The sequence below is a fragment of the Pseudorasbora parva genome, chromosome 18 (genome assembly GCF_024679245.1).
Source record: "Pseudorasbora parva isolate DD20220531a chromosome 18, ASM2467924v1, whole genome shotgun sequence".
NCBI lineage: Eukaryota > Metazoa > Chordata > Actinopteri > Cypriniformes > Gobionidae > Pseudorasbora > Pseudorasbora parva.
In genome coordinates this window covers 16937611-16952590 of record NC_090189.1, presented here as the reverse complement: position 1 = coordinate 16952590, position 14980 = coordinate 16937611, and the positions used below count along the sequence as shown (strand labels likewise).

Here is a 14980-nt window from a genome sequence, read left to right as displayed (position 1 = left end):
AACCATGCTTATCTTACAATGCAAGTTAACCTGTATTTAATATAGCCTGGGTAATGTTTAATTTTGTCTTTCATAGTTTTTGAGAATAAAGTCATGCCACGCAACCTGTCCACACTGGATAATATTTCTATCTGAATACATTTCCACTACGTGAAAGATTATTTAAGTGAAAGAATTAGTGCCAAAATAGGGTCAGTTGAGAACCACTGCTGTACATTACTTCTTATAAGTGTCGAATTTAATGTTGCAGAGAGGTACGGTTTATACTTTTACTAACCAGGACAGTGGTTTTCCGCTTCTCTCTGTGTGGTTGATTTAGGCAGGGGGATTGTTTTGAAGAAAACATACTTGTATCTGAACTAAGCACTGAAGAGTAATTATGCACCAAAAATAAACCCATTAAACTTCCTTTCCCATATTCTTCTGAAAGCATGTGTATATTTTCAAGGGGGGCAACTTCTATTACACAAAGAAGAGGTTAACCAAGCATACAGCTGGAAATGCCAAAATACAGACTCTCACATAAATCAACAAAAATGAGTGGAAACAGGAAAGGAGTTGTTACTTCCGGCTTTCTATGAGAGTATTGGTCTTGTCTCAGAACAGTGAACGTTTGCATGGGAGCTTCACAATTGTGCATCCTCGTTTCCTTTCCTTGCGTCTTAGCTCCACGCCTTCAGGACATGAGAGAAGGACGCAAGGAAAAGACATGAGGATGGAGGAATCGGATCAAGTGAAATTATATATCCTCACACCTTTTACTTCAAAGCGTTGTCAATTAATGATGACTACACTGCTGAATTTAACTTGCACGTCTGGATTGTTGAACATTAGAGATTATTTATATTACAATGGTTTCAACCTACACAAAATACCACGTTTGTCTGTATTTTTTTTATATTACTAGTTTATTAATAACAATGAATCATTCCCAGTTATTAACTGCTTTTTATTTGTTGTACAGTATTACAGTATGTTTAATTTTCTTTAATTTTCTTGTGCTTTGATATAATTCTGCAACTTTCTTACTCCAGTTGCTGTAATTTGACATACATTTCAGTCTTGCACATGTAAACAATAATGAATAATTTAATAATAATTAAAAAATTGTGGCAATATGTGAAGGGGAAGAAGAATTGATACGTGCATTACATTTAGTCAATAAAACAATTCCGCAAAGGTGTATCCGCACTCAAAACTCCTCAGGAAGCCTCCTCACTCCTCGATCCTTGCAGTGCAATTAGAGAATTTAGAATGTCCTAAAAGATGGGTGAACTCGAGCAGCTTCTGGGTCAAAGGATAGAGGGCGGAGGAGCGAGGAAACGAGGAGGGATATTGAGATGCACCCTCTGTCTTTTCCTTCTCTCTGCTGGATTAGTGAGTGGATGATGGGAGGGGAAGGAGGACAGTATTTGAACTGCAACCATCATCAGAGCTGTGTTGCTGTGCTGCTGTGAAACAGCTTTGAGGTCTCATCTGCAACCCCAGACTTGATTTTGTGTTAAAGCAAGTAGTTGGTGGCTCCGTCTATATTTACCTAATTTATGTTGAACATATTGAAGTAGAGTTTATTTCCTTTGTCTCTGATCACACTCTATGTTTGAGACTTACTGTAAGAAGAAGAAGTATGTGTTAACTGCTATGATTATTTATTGTATTTTTTTAATCATCTGTTCTGTTTTTGTTTTACTTGAACTTTACTAGTTTAATCATTTATTTCTTTACTGTAGTGTTAGTTGAGAGGTAGGTTCCATTTTTTGTTTGTGTGTTCTCTATGTTTAGGTAGTTGATGAGTTTGGCTAATGATGAGTTTGAGTATGTTTGTTGTTTTGGCAATACCCCCTTATGAATCTGATACCCACATTTTTAAAATAAGTAATACATATTTTTCTTTTGTGAATTATAATGTGGTTATTTGGGTTATTGTTATGAAACAATTCTGGGGCTGGAGATGGGGTGGTTTTATGCTGTTACAGACTCACTCACCACCATCCCTTTTTCTGTTGTATTCCCCAAGACCAATCAGGAAATCATAACAGTGGGTACTAAAGAAATATGCTAGAAATATTTTGCGATGTCTGCATTTTCCTGATTCCTCCCTGCAATACTGATTTCTTCGGCATGCAAAATGCACCAGCTACGCTCAAACAAAGATTTGTCAAAAGTAACCAATGTTGAGGTATATTTGGATGTTGTATTATATTCCGACACTAGGGAAGAACACTTTGAAAAGATAAATGTGTTTTTTGAACGGTTGAGCAAAGCTCCTCTGACTCTTGCTTTGGCAAAGTCACATTTAGCCAAATTCAGAGTCACCTATCTTGGTAAATGTGTTGGCCAAGTAAGTAAGGCCTGTAGAAGACAAGATAGCTGGCATTGTTGAGTATGTGTATATATTATTTAATTTTTAATTACTCAACTTTTCCGCTGAAGTCTACTTATAATGTTAGGCAAGGCATGACCATCCTAATTTGGTTTAATATAAAAATGTTCATTATCTTTCTGACCCCACGCTCTTACTACATATTAAAAATAACGTTACCTTAGCTCTAGCCTCTCTGGACGCTTCAGCCTCGGCAGCCATTGCCCTCTGGAGCTGCAGGGGCAGTTTCACATCCTTGATCTCAACACGTTCCACTTTAATACCCCAGTCATCTGTAGCATCATCTAGCGTGGACTGAGGAAAAAAACAAGAGTCAATACTAAACACCTCTCAGAGATTCCTTAAAGCCTCATGCTTCTCAGGATTTTGAGCGCTGTGTCTGCTATTAAGTATGTTCACCATATTTTTTTAAAGGATGTCAGATGGAATGAGCGAACACGGGGACACGTGCAAAGTGGGGAAGGAGCTAGCAGTGAAGTCGAGCTAAGCATGAGCCGCGATGACTGTACTGCCTGAAGACATGTCAGTTTATATCATGTCTAGCCGAAACCAATTCGATGCAGGATTAGTCATATTTGGGTTAGTTCACCCAAAAATGAAAATTTTGTCATCATTTATTCACCATTGTTCCGAACCTATAAGACTTTCATTCATCTCTGGAACACAAATAAATATATTTTTAATGAAATCTAAGATTTCTGTCCCTCCATTGACCGCCACACAACTACCACTTGGTCACTTCTAAAAGATCCAAGAGATTGTGAGATGAATCTCTTCAAAAAAAATTGGACTAAACCACTCAATTCATATGGATTAGTTTTACAATCTCTATGAACTTTTTGAAGCATCAAAGTGGTTTTAAAAAACATCCTTTTGTGTGTCAAAGATGAACAAAAGTCTTACGGCTTTGGAATGACTTGAGGGCGAGTAATTAATGACAGAATGTTCATTTTTGGGTGAACTATCCCTTTAAAGGATTTGTTCACTTTTAAATAAACTTTTGCTGATAATTTACTCACCCCCATGTCATCCAAGATCTCCATGTCTTTCTTGCTTCAGTCGAAAAGAAATTAAGGTTTTTGATGAAAACATTCCAGGATAATGGACTTCAGTGGGCACCAAACAGTTCAAGGTCAAAATGACAGTTTCAGTGCAGCTTCAAAGGGCTTTAAATGATACCAGACAATACCAGATGATGAATAAGTCCTGGACTGTTTTCATAAAAAAAAAACTTAATTTCTTTTCAACTGAAGAAAGAAAGACATGGACATCTTGGATGACATGGGGGTGAGTAAATTATCAGCAAAAGTTTATTTAAAAGGGAACTAATCCTTTAATTTTTGGGTGATCTATTCCTTAAATTCGTACTCTTGTTTTTACAATGTTTGTATGTGTTTAGTGTGATACCTGCATACTATGGGCGATTTCTTCACGATCAGACAGGATCTCTGCCAGGTTCTTTGTACCCAGCACATTCCTTAGGGTGGTTTGTGCCAACAGACGAGTGGCTGCATCAGCATTGGTAATGTTGGCCACTGCCAGTGTTGCGTTTTGAACACGGTAGTAGACTACACCATCTACACTCACTGTCACAGAGTCCTTTGTCAGAACCTATAAGGAAGCACACGGTCCTTTTAATAAAAAATAATTTAAAAAAACACAAGAAAAACAATTTTAGGTGTATCTGTCAGCAATTTAAAAATTGGTGACAGATACACCTACGCGTTGCGGCTTTACATGCCTTCGTCAGGGTGTGTATGATACACACCCTGACAAAGGCATGTAAAGCCGCAACGCGTAGGTGTATCTGTCACCAATTTTTAAATGTTTAAGCCATGAAAAAATAAAGGCTTTTTAACTTTCTCAATACACCCATCGAGTGCCTTGGACTACTTTTGCATAAGTACAGATCAGTAGTTTTTTTTTTTTTTTTACCTCATATTAGACGAATCTCATCTAGTATTGCCAATGCCATTACATCCATCAAGTAAGGTCAAAAACCTGGTGCGATCATAGATATATTTACATAGATGCCTCATTCAACTGATCCACGCAGGCACAAATGAGGATTCTAATATATCTATGATTGCGCCAGGTTTTTGACCTTCTTCGATGGAAGTAACAGTATTGGGAATACTTGATGAGATTTGCAGATACAAGGTTAAAAAATTACACAAATACTGTGTCGTGTTTTAAGACATCAGTGTGTCGCCACAAGCCACAGGGCTTAATATGGATTTGTATGTCTATGTGTTTTTTACTCTCATAGTGACTCTCATAGAAAAACACCCCATTGACATGCATTATACGAGCAATTGTTGGAGTTAAAAATCTTCATTTGTGTTCTACTGAAGAAACAAACACACCTACATCTTGGATGCCCTGGAGGGTAAGCATATAAACATCAAATTTTAATTTTTGGGTGAACTATCCCTTTAAATAATAATATTGGGAATATTATAAATAAGTTTCAAAAGTTTGGGTTATGTAAGATTTTAACAAACGAACGAACGAACGAACGAACGAAAGAAAGAAAGACTTTTAACTAGCAAGGATGTAAAAATAACAATTTCCAGAAAAATATTAATAACCAAATATTCAGCTTAAAAAAAAAAAAAAAAAAAAAAAAAAAAAAAAATTATATATATATATATATAGTAATTATATTTCACAATATTAGTTTTTACTGTATTTTGACCAGATAAACGAAGCCTTGCTGAACATAAGAGACTTCTTAATTTTATTTATATATATATTATATATATATATATATATATATATATATATATATATATATATATATATATATATATATATATATATATATATATATATAAAAACCTTCTCAAATTTTTTTTACTTTCATATATTGAAACTGAAACTGAAATATTTCAGGTCTTTTATTGTTTTAATACTGATAATTTTGGCATAAAGCTCATGAAAACCCAAAATTCCTATCTCAAAAAATTAGCACATCATGAAAAGGTTCTCTAAACAAGCTATTAACCTAATCATCTGAATCAACTAATTAACTCTAAACACCTGCAAAAGATTCCTGAGGCTTTTAAAAACTCCCAGCCTGGTTCATTACTCAAAACCGCAATCATGGGTAAGACTGCCTACCCGACTGCTGTCCAGAAGGCCATCATTGACACCCTCAAGAGAGAGGGTAAGACACAGAAAGAAATTTCTAAACGAATAGGCTGTTCCCAGAGTGCTGTATCAAGGCACCTCAGCGGAAAGTCTGTGGGAAGGAAAAAGTGTGGCAAAAAATGCTGCACAACGAGAAGAGGTGACCGGACCCTGAGGAAGATTGTGGAGAAGGACCGATTCCAGACCTTGGGGGACCTGCGGAAGCAGTGGACTGAGTCTGGAGTAGAAACATCCAGAGCCACCGTGCACAGGCGTGTGCAGGAAATGGGCTACAGGTGCCGCATTCCCCAGGTCAAGCCACTTTGGGCTACAGAGAAGCAGCTCTGGAATGTTTTTCAGTGGTCCAAAGTACTTTTTTCGGATGAAAGCTAATTTTGCATGTCATTTGGAAATCAAGGTGCCAGAGTCTGGAGGAAGACTGGGAAGAAGGAAATGCTAAAATGCCTGAAGTCCAGTGTCAAGTACCTACAGTCAGTAATGGTCTGGGGTGCCATGTCAGCTGCTGGTGTTAGTCCACTGTGTTTTATCAAGGGCAGGGTCAATGCAGCTAGCTATCAGGAGATTTTGGAGCACTTCATGCTTCCATCTGCTGAAAAGCTTTATGGAGATGAAGATTTCATTTTTCAGCACGACCTGGCACCTGCTCACAGTGCCAAAACCACTGGTAAATGGTTTACTGACCATGGTATTACTGTGCTCAATTGGCCTGCCAACTCTCCTGACCTGAACCCCGGAGAGAATCTGTGGGATATTTTTCAAGAGAAAGTTGAGAGACGCAAGACACTCTGGATGAGCTTAAGGCCGCTATCGAAGCATCCTGGGCCTCCATAACACCTCAGCAGTGCCACAGGCTGATCGCCTCCATGCCACGCCGCATTGAAGCAGTCATTTCTGCAAAAGGATTCCCGACCAAGTATTGAGTGCATAACTGAACATAATTATTTGAGGGTTGATTTTTTTTTGTATTCAAAACACTTTTCTTTTATTTGTCAGATTAAATATGCTAATTTTTTGAGATAGGAATTCTGGGTTTTCATGAGCTGTATGCCAAAATCATCAGTATTAAAACAATAAAAGACCTGAAATATTTCACTTGGTGTGCAATGAATCTAAAATATATGAAAGTTTAATTTTTATCATTACATTTTGGAAAATAATGAACTTTTATATGTGTAATTTCTGCAGCAAAAGTGGCACAAATGGCAAAACAAGCTCCGACCCCCTATTTGCACTTTGTCAACCTATAAAAAAGCTTGCTCATAGTACCTGCACATTACTGTGTGGCAAAAGTATAAACATACTAACAAAAATGACACAATTCAATTGATTCTGATCATGGGTTAAAACAAAGGCAGAAGTTGAAGATTAGCATTTGTGCATGTGATCTCACCTCCTGAGGGGGAATATCAAAGGTGATAGTGCGCATATCCACATTGATAAAGCTGTCTGTGCACGGCAAGATGAAGAAAAGACCTGAGTGAGACAACACACAAATACAACTAAAGGTTTAAGACACATAACAGCAAAAGACACTAATACTAATCAGAAACTTACCCCTGGCAACACAGACCTTGGTCAGTGAACATAAACAGAAGCTTAACAGACATTAGGGCAAGTAATTAATGACAGAATTTTCACTTTTGGGTGAACTAACCCTTTAAGGCTTTGGAACGACATGAGGGTGAGTAATTAATGGCACAATTTTCATTTTTGGGTGAACTAACCCTTTAATGTAAATATCAGCCAATCACATGGCAAAACTTAGCATTTAGGCATGTAGACTATTTATAGACATGGTCAAAAAGATCTGCTTAAGTTCAAACTGAGCATCAGAATGGGGAAGACAGTTGTCATCTAAGTGCCTTTGAATTCGGCCTGGTTGTTGATGCCCAACAGGCTGGTCTGGGTATTTTAGAAATTGCTGATCTACTGGGATTTTCACACATAAACATCTCTAGGGTTTACAGAGAACGGTCTGAAAGAGAAAATATGAGTACAATACAGAGTATTGTTGCTGACCATGTCCATTCATTTGGGACCACAGTGTACCCATCCTCTGATGACTTATTCCAGCAGGATAACATGCCATGTCACAAAGCTCAAATCACATCAAACTGATTTCTTGAACATGACTGAGTTCTCTACACTCAAATGACCTCCACAGTCACCAGATCTCAATCAGAATAGAGCACTTTTGGGATGTGGTGGAATAGGTGACTCGCGTTATGGATGTGCAGCCGACAAATCTGCAGAAACTGTGATGCTGTCATATGGACCAAAAAGGAATGTTTCGAGCACCTTGTTGAATCTATGCCATGAAGGCAGTTCTGAAGGTATAAGTGGGTCCAATCCGGCACTAGCAAGGTGTACCTAATAAAGTGGCCGGTGATGGTGAGTGCACATATAGTATAGTTAGTAAAATAATTTTAAAACCTTTTAAATAAATTTAAAAAATCTATTTAGAATCAGCCAAGGGCACTAAAAAATACTGAGTATATAGTATGAAAAGACCATGAAGAAAAACAGAACAATAAGAACAGTTTGGCAATATGTGACGAGGAAGACAAGTAGGTCTGTGTGTGGTGTGTGTGTGCGCTCGCTGGTACTTTAGTTGTAGTTAGTGTTTCATTTGTCATCCATGCAGTTTACAATATAAAATGGGAGGTTTCCAAACAGTCTTCAGGTTTTGTTAGTCTGTTCAGAGGTTTGTATACTCTACTGTGTAAAATTCCACTCACATTCCACTCTAAATACAGCCATGGAGGAGGAGCCACTGCAGATTGTTTACAGACCCCAGCCAGCTGCCTCAAAGAGAACCAAGAACTCAAGCTTAATTTTCAGGCCTAAACTATAGCATAAATGACATCTAGCTATAAAGAAGGAATTATTGCCTCAAAAAGAACTACTAAATGAAACACCTCAGTTGACTTTTAGGGTATACGAGGGATAAAGTAGGTGGACGAACTCTAATAATAGACACTACCATCATAAGTTAATTCCTGGAGGGAAAGCCCTGCAGATTCATATAACAAAAAAACAACAGCATATACATCAGACACCCAACAACTGATTAGTGTCATTAACTAATAACTTAACAAATAGATTTAAATATTCTAAAGGAAAAAGCAGCGTTTGCTAAAGCAGTGAAATAATAGTTTTGATTTAGGTATGCTTAGATTTAGCTAAACTTTAGCTAAACTTTTTTTCCTGTTGCCTGTGCAAAGGGTTAAACATTTTACGGTGCCTTTTTTATATGAATGTCACAACTCAGTATGCAAATAAACGCAAGAAAGAAGACCAGTTGCAACCGCAGTATGCAAATATTTCAATGTTGTCATCATTGTTGGTTACACTTTGAATGAAAAACGTTCCAACAATGTCCATTTAAGGGATGGTTCACCCAAAAATGAAAAATCTTTGTGGGGCACCATTGGGATCCATTGAATTTTTGTTCCATAGTCAATGGTGCCTGACCACTGTTTGGCTACAAAAGTTCTTCAAAATATCTTCCAAATAAATTCAGGCAAGTTTGAAACAACCTGAGAGTGAGCAAATTATGACAATTTTAATTTTAGACTGAACTATCCCTATAATTGGACATTTTTATACCTTAATTTCTTTTCTTTAAATTCTGTTGGTAAACGTTGTAAATTTATTTGACGTGTGACCTACTTGAACAAGACCGAAATTTGCGTGGGAACATTTTCGCCTTCACACGAAAGTCTTGATCGTTTTTATTTCTAGATTTTGGCCACAAAATTTTGCGGTGAATGTGGGCACAGCTAAAGGCTGAATTTATCTCTAAACGAAAGTTTGGATGGTCCATTTGTTAAAGTGGTCTGAGCTGATTGAATTTGCCAACATTTTTAAGAAGGAGAAGGTAAGGAGAAGAAAATGAAGAGGAGGAGGCGGCGGCGGCGGAAGAAGAATGGATGAGGAGGATTATCAATACAGTGTGTGCTTTAGCTTAAGTTACCAAACAATAAAATATACCCAGTCGCCAAGATCAACCTCCATGAAAATACTATAAATCACAGTGTTGTGTGGAACCTGATCCAGAGTTCGCAATGAGACACCATGGCAGCAGGGCCACAAACAAAATGGATGGTTATCAGACATTATCTGGTCAAATGATCTTTATGATAACACAGTATGAGGTGTGTGACTAACCTGATAGTTACAAGCTTTTGTTTTAGTACCTTTTTATATAGCAATTACTATTTTACAGCACAGACCGTTTTGGAGGATCATTATGTGCCCTTGAAATAAACGCTTGCTTTAAAATGTGATGCTTTCCAGGTAATATGACACACGTCTCAGAAATGTGCATGTGATTACTGGGTAATATGCCTATTTCCTGAAAATAATACATTTTCCATTACATTTGCTAAAGAGGAAGCAAGGTACAATTATTTAATGTGCATTTTCGTGTGTGTACAGTATATCATCCTCAAATAAATTATCCTGACACTGAAAAAAAAGGTTTATTTGGCAGAAATGCAAAATAGAGCATTTCTGCTTCTCTACAGAACAAGCGTGTTCTTGCCTTGTGACAACAGGGATAGTGGTGGACGGCCACAGAACAAATGCAAACAAGTAGAGTGGGAAAGAAATGTCACATTTAACCACACACACACACACACACACACACACACACACACACACACACACACACACACACACACACACACACACACACACACACACACACACACACACACACACACACACACACACACACACACACACACACACACACACACACACACACACACACACACACACACACACACACACACACACACACAACAGCAAAAGTGTGATCACTTATTACAGACATGATCCTTATCACATGATACGATTAAACCACCAGCACTGATTAAATCAGAATGATCAAATGATATAGATTTTCTATTTTACCTGGTCCTTTGGCTCCTCCTCGTAAAATGCGTCCCAGGCGAAAGATAATTGCTCTTTCATATTCCTTCACTATCTGTTGGAACAAGAAGTAATTTATCTCATAAAAAAAGAGCTAAATTACAGCAGTTTAAAACGGCCTCACGGTTACACAATTTAGATTTTGCATGGCAAGCTTTTTTAATGCTTTAGTCAGCTTCGTTTTAAAGATGACAAAGATAAGGGCTCTTACTTCCCATGAAAAAGAGTTGGACTACTAGTTGGGGATTCTCACACACTTTGATCAATTCATTTTCATTACTTTTCCAACCGGTCATGATTTCAAAATAAGGATTGTAAAAACAAATTAAGCATACATTTTTAGGGAAACTTATAGGTATCAATCACTGATAGGATTTTTTTTTTTTTTGTGATGTCTAAATTCACTTGTAGCATCTAAAACATCTAATTTTAGTGTTATTTTTAATGCAGGGCAACCGATTAGTCGCATTTAAAATAAAAGTTTGTGTTTACATAATATAGGAGTGTGTTCTGTATATAGTTATTATGTATGTATATTATTATATACAAGATTCTATTTTTCTATTTATTTATATATAGTGGCTTAATCTGTGTTGTTTAACATTAAATGTTCAGGAAACTGCTTGTATGTATTTAAAGATCAGAAAGAGGGAGGAGGTCATACCAGATATATTAGTAAATGGCGAAAGATTACAAATTGTATCGGATTTAAGTATCTTGGAGTTATTTTAGACACTCACTTAACATTTGTAAAACATGTTTAAAAAAAGTCTGTGCAGTTACACCCCAACTTATACATTTTTACATTTATACGGAGTCAACTTTCAGCAGAAGCTGCAAGAACCTTTTTGCATTCTTTAATTTTTCCTAATTTCTCTTACTGCATTACTTCATGGTCCCAAGCAGTAAAATCTATTCTTAGACCTTTACATAGATTATACAAACGTGCTATAAAAGTGTTTATTAAGAAACCAAACAGATATCTAGCCTGACAAGCCAGACCACATCAAGATGTTTGGTCTGGAAACTCCCCACTGACAGGGCTCAATCCGAGGGGCGGGATAAACGGTTGTCTTTCAAACTCCCTCTGCACACGATAGGATAGCGCTACACCAACCAGAGCAACGAAGGTAAAACGGAGCTCGTTGATAGCATAGACGGTTGATAGATTAAACATTCGCTGTATCCGGTCTGCAAAAATTGACAACATCTCCCCTTTTTAAGAATGACTTCAGTGCCGTTCTTTGTTCTTTTCTCAGAGAAAAGCTTAACTCCAAGTCTTCAAGAGTCGCGGTCAAAGCTGATTCGAAAGACTGCCTTTTGCCAGCTTCTATGTTTACTAGAAGCACGAGTGCAACTCGGCCGTCGTTATTATGCTAAGCCCCACCCCCCGGCTCTATACACGATGTGATTGGTCCGACCAGAGTTTGGCGTTTACAGCTCAGAAGGGTATTGAGAGTTGCTAGACGACACTCGCAGGCAGATTAGATTTGCTGCCGCTAGGGTGCGTCTAGATTTCTAGGCTAACAGATATCATCATTGTCTTATAATTCAAAAACATAATCTTTTTACCTTTAATAACTTCGTAATATGTCACAATTGTAGTTTAATGTATAAAATTGTGAATGATAACACCTCAACCTCTAAATATGTTTGTTACATTGTGCAATGACAGTTTAAGACAGACAAGAGCCTCGTTAAGAGGTGATTGTGAAGTGCATTTTAGGAAGATTTTGGTCGATCAGCCTTTTCTGTAAAGGCTGTAAATAACTGGAATGGTTTACCAACTAATATTAGACAGTGTACTACCTATGTCCAGTTTAAATTGTATTTGAATTTTTTTTTAAAGGCAAGTCAGGTTTGTGATCATTAATTATACAAGGTAAACGATTAATAACATGTTCTTTTACTGCGTGTATTCTATTGTATTTAATCTGTATGGTATGTTTTTGATGATTTGGTGTACTCCTGTCCAGGGACAACAGATGAAATTTAGATTTGTAGCTAATTCTGGGGTAATATTTTATTGTCCCCTGTCAAATAAAGATATAATAATAAAAAATAAAATAATAATAACAAATGTATATATACACATACATACATACATACATACATACATACATATACATATATATACATATATATATATATATATATATATATATATATATATATATATATATATATATATATATATATATATATATATATATATATATATATATATATACATATATATATATATATATATATATATATATATATATATATAATTTATTTATTTATTCAGCAAATACATGCAAATATTTCTTAAATATAACTATTTTGAATTATTACATTAGAATAAAAGTGTGTATATATATATATATATATATATATATATATATATATATATATATATATATATATATATATATATATATATATATATACATACATAATAAACTATTTTTATTATTATAAATTATGTAAAAACTATTCCCCCCCCGGACGTGAAAAATCGATTGCCCAGCAGCACTAGTTATTTTTCATTCATATTTATTTCAATTTTGGCCAATTAATGCTAAAATGTTAAAATAATTATTGGCTTATCAGTATTGGCCCGCCCCAGTATAAAGAAGCCTCCCCCTAAATAGTTTCTATTTTTTCAAAGACTTCAAAAGTTTTCAATGACCTTGGAAACCCTGATATAGAAAGATTCAAAGAAAAGGCTTTGGTTTCTGGTGGGTCATCCCTGCCTGGGAATGCACTTGACCACTATCCGTACGACATCAAACTAATTAAAGGACCACCGCTAAGTACCTTAATGCACATCCATATGGAAAGAGGCAGGGTCAGCAACGTGAGCAGAATGGAGAAAATCACCAGGATCCATCCACACAAGCCAATGTCACTGTCTGTGTTCTCCAAGGCTGGAAGGCAAAACAAATATGCCCATGCATAAACTTGGATTATATTACTATACTATAAAGAGAGAGCAAAAGTCACACGCAAATGCACATTAGACGTTACCCTAACATACCTCAGAAAAATGATGGGTTACATAAGGTCAAACATGCAAAAACACAAAATTTAAGCTTCAAGCTGAAGTGCATGCCTTAGAGTGGTAGTTTATGTATGTATCTAATAAAGGTCTTCTGTACTATTGCAAGCACTAAGAACAACACTTCTAGCCATTCTACCCACATCAATAAAATCAAGCCACAAATAACAAATGAACACTTCCCTACATTTAGAAAAAAAATTAAACAAATAAAAGTGCCATTGCTTTGCTTCCAAATCTCACCTACCTGGAGTATCATCAATTGTGTGACACCATCGATCTATAGAGAAATGTAACTGTAAGGCTACTGTATGCGTGGCCTAGGCTAAGGCTATTAGTCTACAAGCCCATTTGACCTAATAAGGAATATAACATGCCTTTTATCAGATAAATACATCCATGGAAAATTACATTTACTGCTGGGACAGTCAGAGAAAAACAAGTCTGAATGCTAATGGATATGATTATTGAGCAGGACAGTGATCACAGTAATTGCAGAATGATTAAATCATCCCTATTTTGTACTGACCTCACAATCTTTGCATTGCAGTCGAGATCTTTGACCACCAGCCACATGATCTGAGTTACCTCCTGAACTATATCTTAAACATTTTGACAGGATACTGTCATACACATGCTGTCTATACTGTCATAATAGTGTAAATCAACCGTTACATTTCGACAGAGAGTTGACCAAGTGTTTAGTTTTGGATAAAGATAACAACCAAATATTGTTCAACACAAACAATCAGATGAATTATAGACATTTAATCAATGCAGAAGCATTTTTGTTTTACTATATTTTACTATAACACATTATGATAACCATATGATAATATAACAAACAGCACACTAAAACATACTCTATCCGACTATATTATATCACACCATAACACATAAGTTCTTGGTGAGTGCCACAGGACTCGTTTTAATATTGCTGTGATATGAGCACCTGTTGTTTCCCAGTTTGGAACAGAAAAGAGAGACACACCCATGCTGCACTACAATAATACCAGACCTTGAAGGAAAGAAGGGGACGCATGGACGTAACGTTACTGCCAATTTTTGTATATATATTTTCCTGTGTATTTTTTTTTTTTTTTTTTACCTTAGGCGATATACCATTTAGGCTTATTCGTTTTACGTGAACTGAATGCAGCGTATACACACCACAAAAAAACGGTGCAAACACGCGATATTAATTAATACTAATAATAATAACAACAATTCAATAATAGCCAACCTATTTGTCGATCCCTCCTTTCTTGCTCTCTCATTGCAGCTGTTTCCCTCTTATCTTCCATTTTAGGGGATATCTTTGATTTATTCAGGGTTGATATGAGGTAGATCTTCAAAACACTTCTAGTAAGAGATCGCTTGTCAGCAGTGTTTTTCTCCACGGGACATGTCGGACTCTATGTGCGCTTCAGTCCCCAGTCCCCAGCCCCCCCTTTGAATGGAAG

The 14980-nt window shown here is 36.4% G+C and overlaps 1 protein-coding gene across 2 annotated transcripts in view; it reads right to left on the bottom strand.

The window, feature by feature from the left end:
- The window catches only part of stom (stomatin), a 17527-nt gene extending 2547 nt beyond the window's left edge, over window positions 1-14980 (bottom strand). The window contains exons 1-7 of one of the 2 annotated variants that reach the window (XM_067424629.1): window positions 14761-14980; window positions 13765-13797; window positions 13277-13386; window positions 10457-10529; window positions 6927-7009; window positions 3791-3994; window positions 2543-2677 (exon numbers count right to left, since the gene is read on the bottom strand). In XM_067424629.1, coding sequence (XP_067280730.1) covers window positions 2543-2677; window positions 3791-3994; window positions 6927-7009; window positions 10457-10529; window positions 13277-13386; window positions 13765-13797; window positions 14761-14821 — 699 coding nt within the window. In that variant the 5' untranslated portion in view covers window positions 14822-14980. The remainder of the gene's footprint in view (window positions 1-2542; window positions 2678-3790; window positions 3995-6926; window positions 7010-10456; window positions 10530-13276; window positions 13387-13764; window positions 13798-14760) is intronic. The other variant, XM_067424630.1, reaches the window with a different exon arrangement.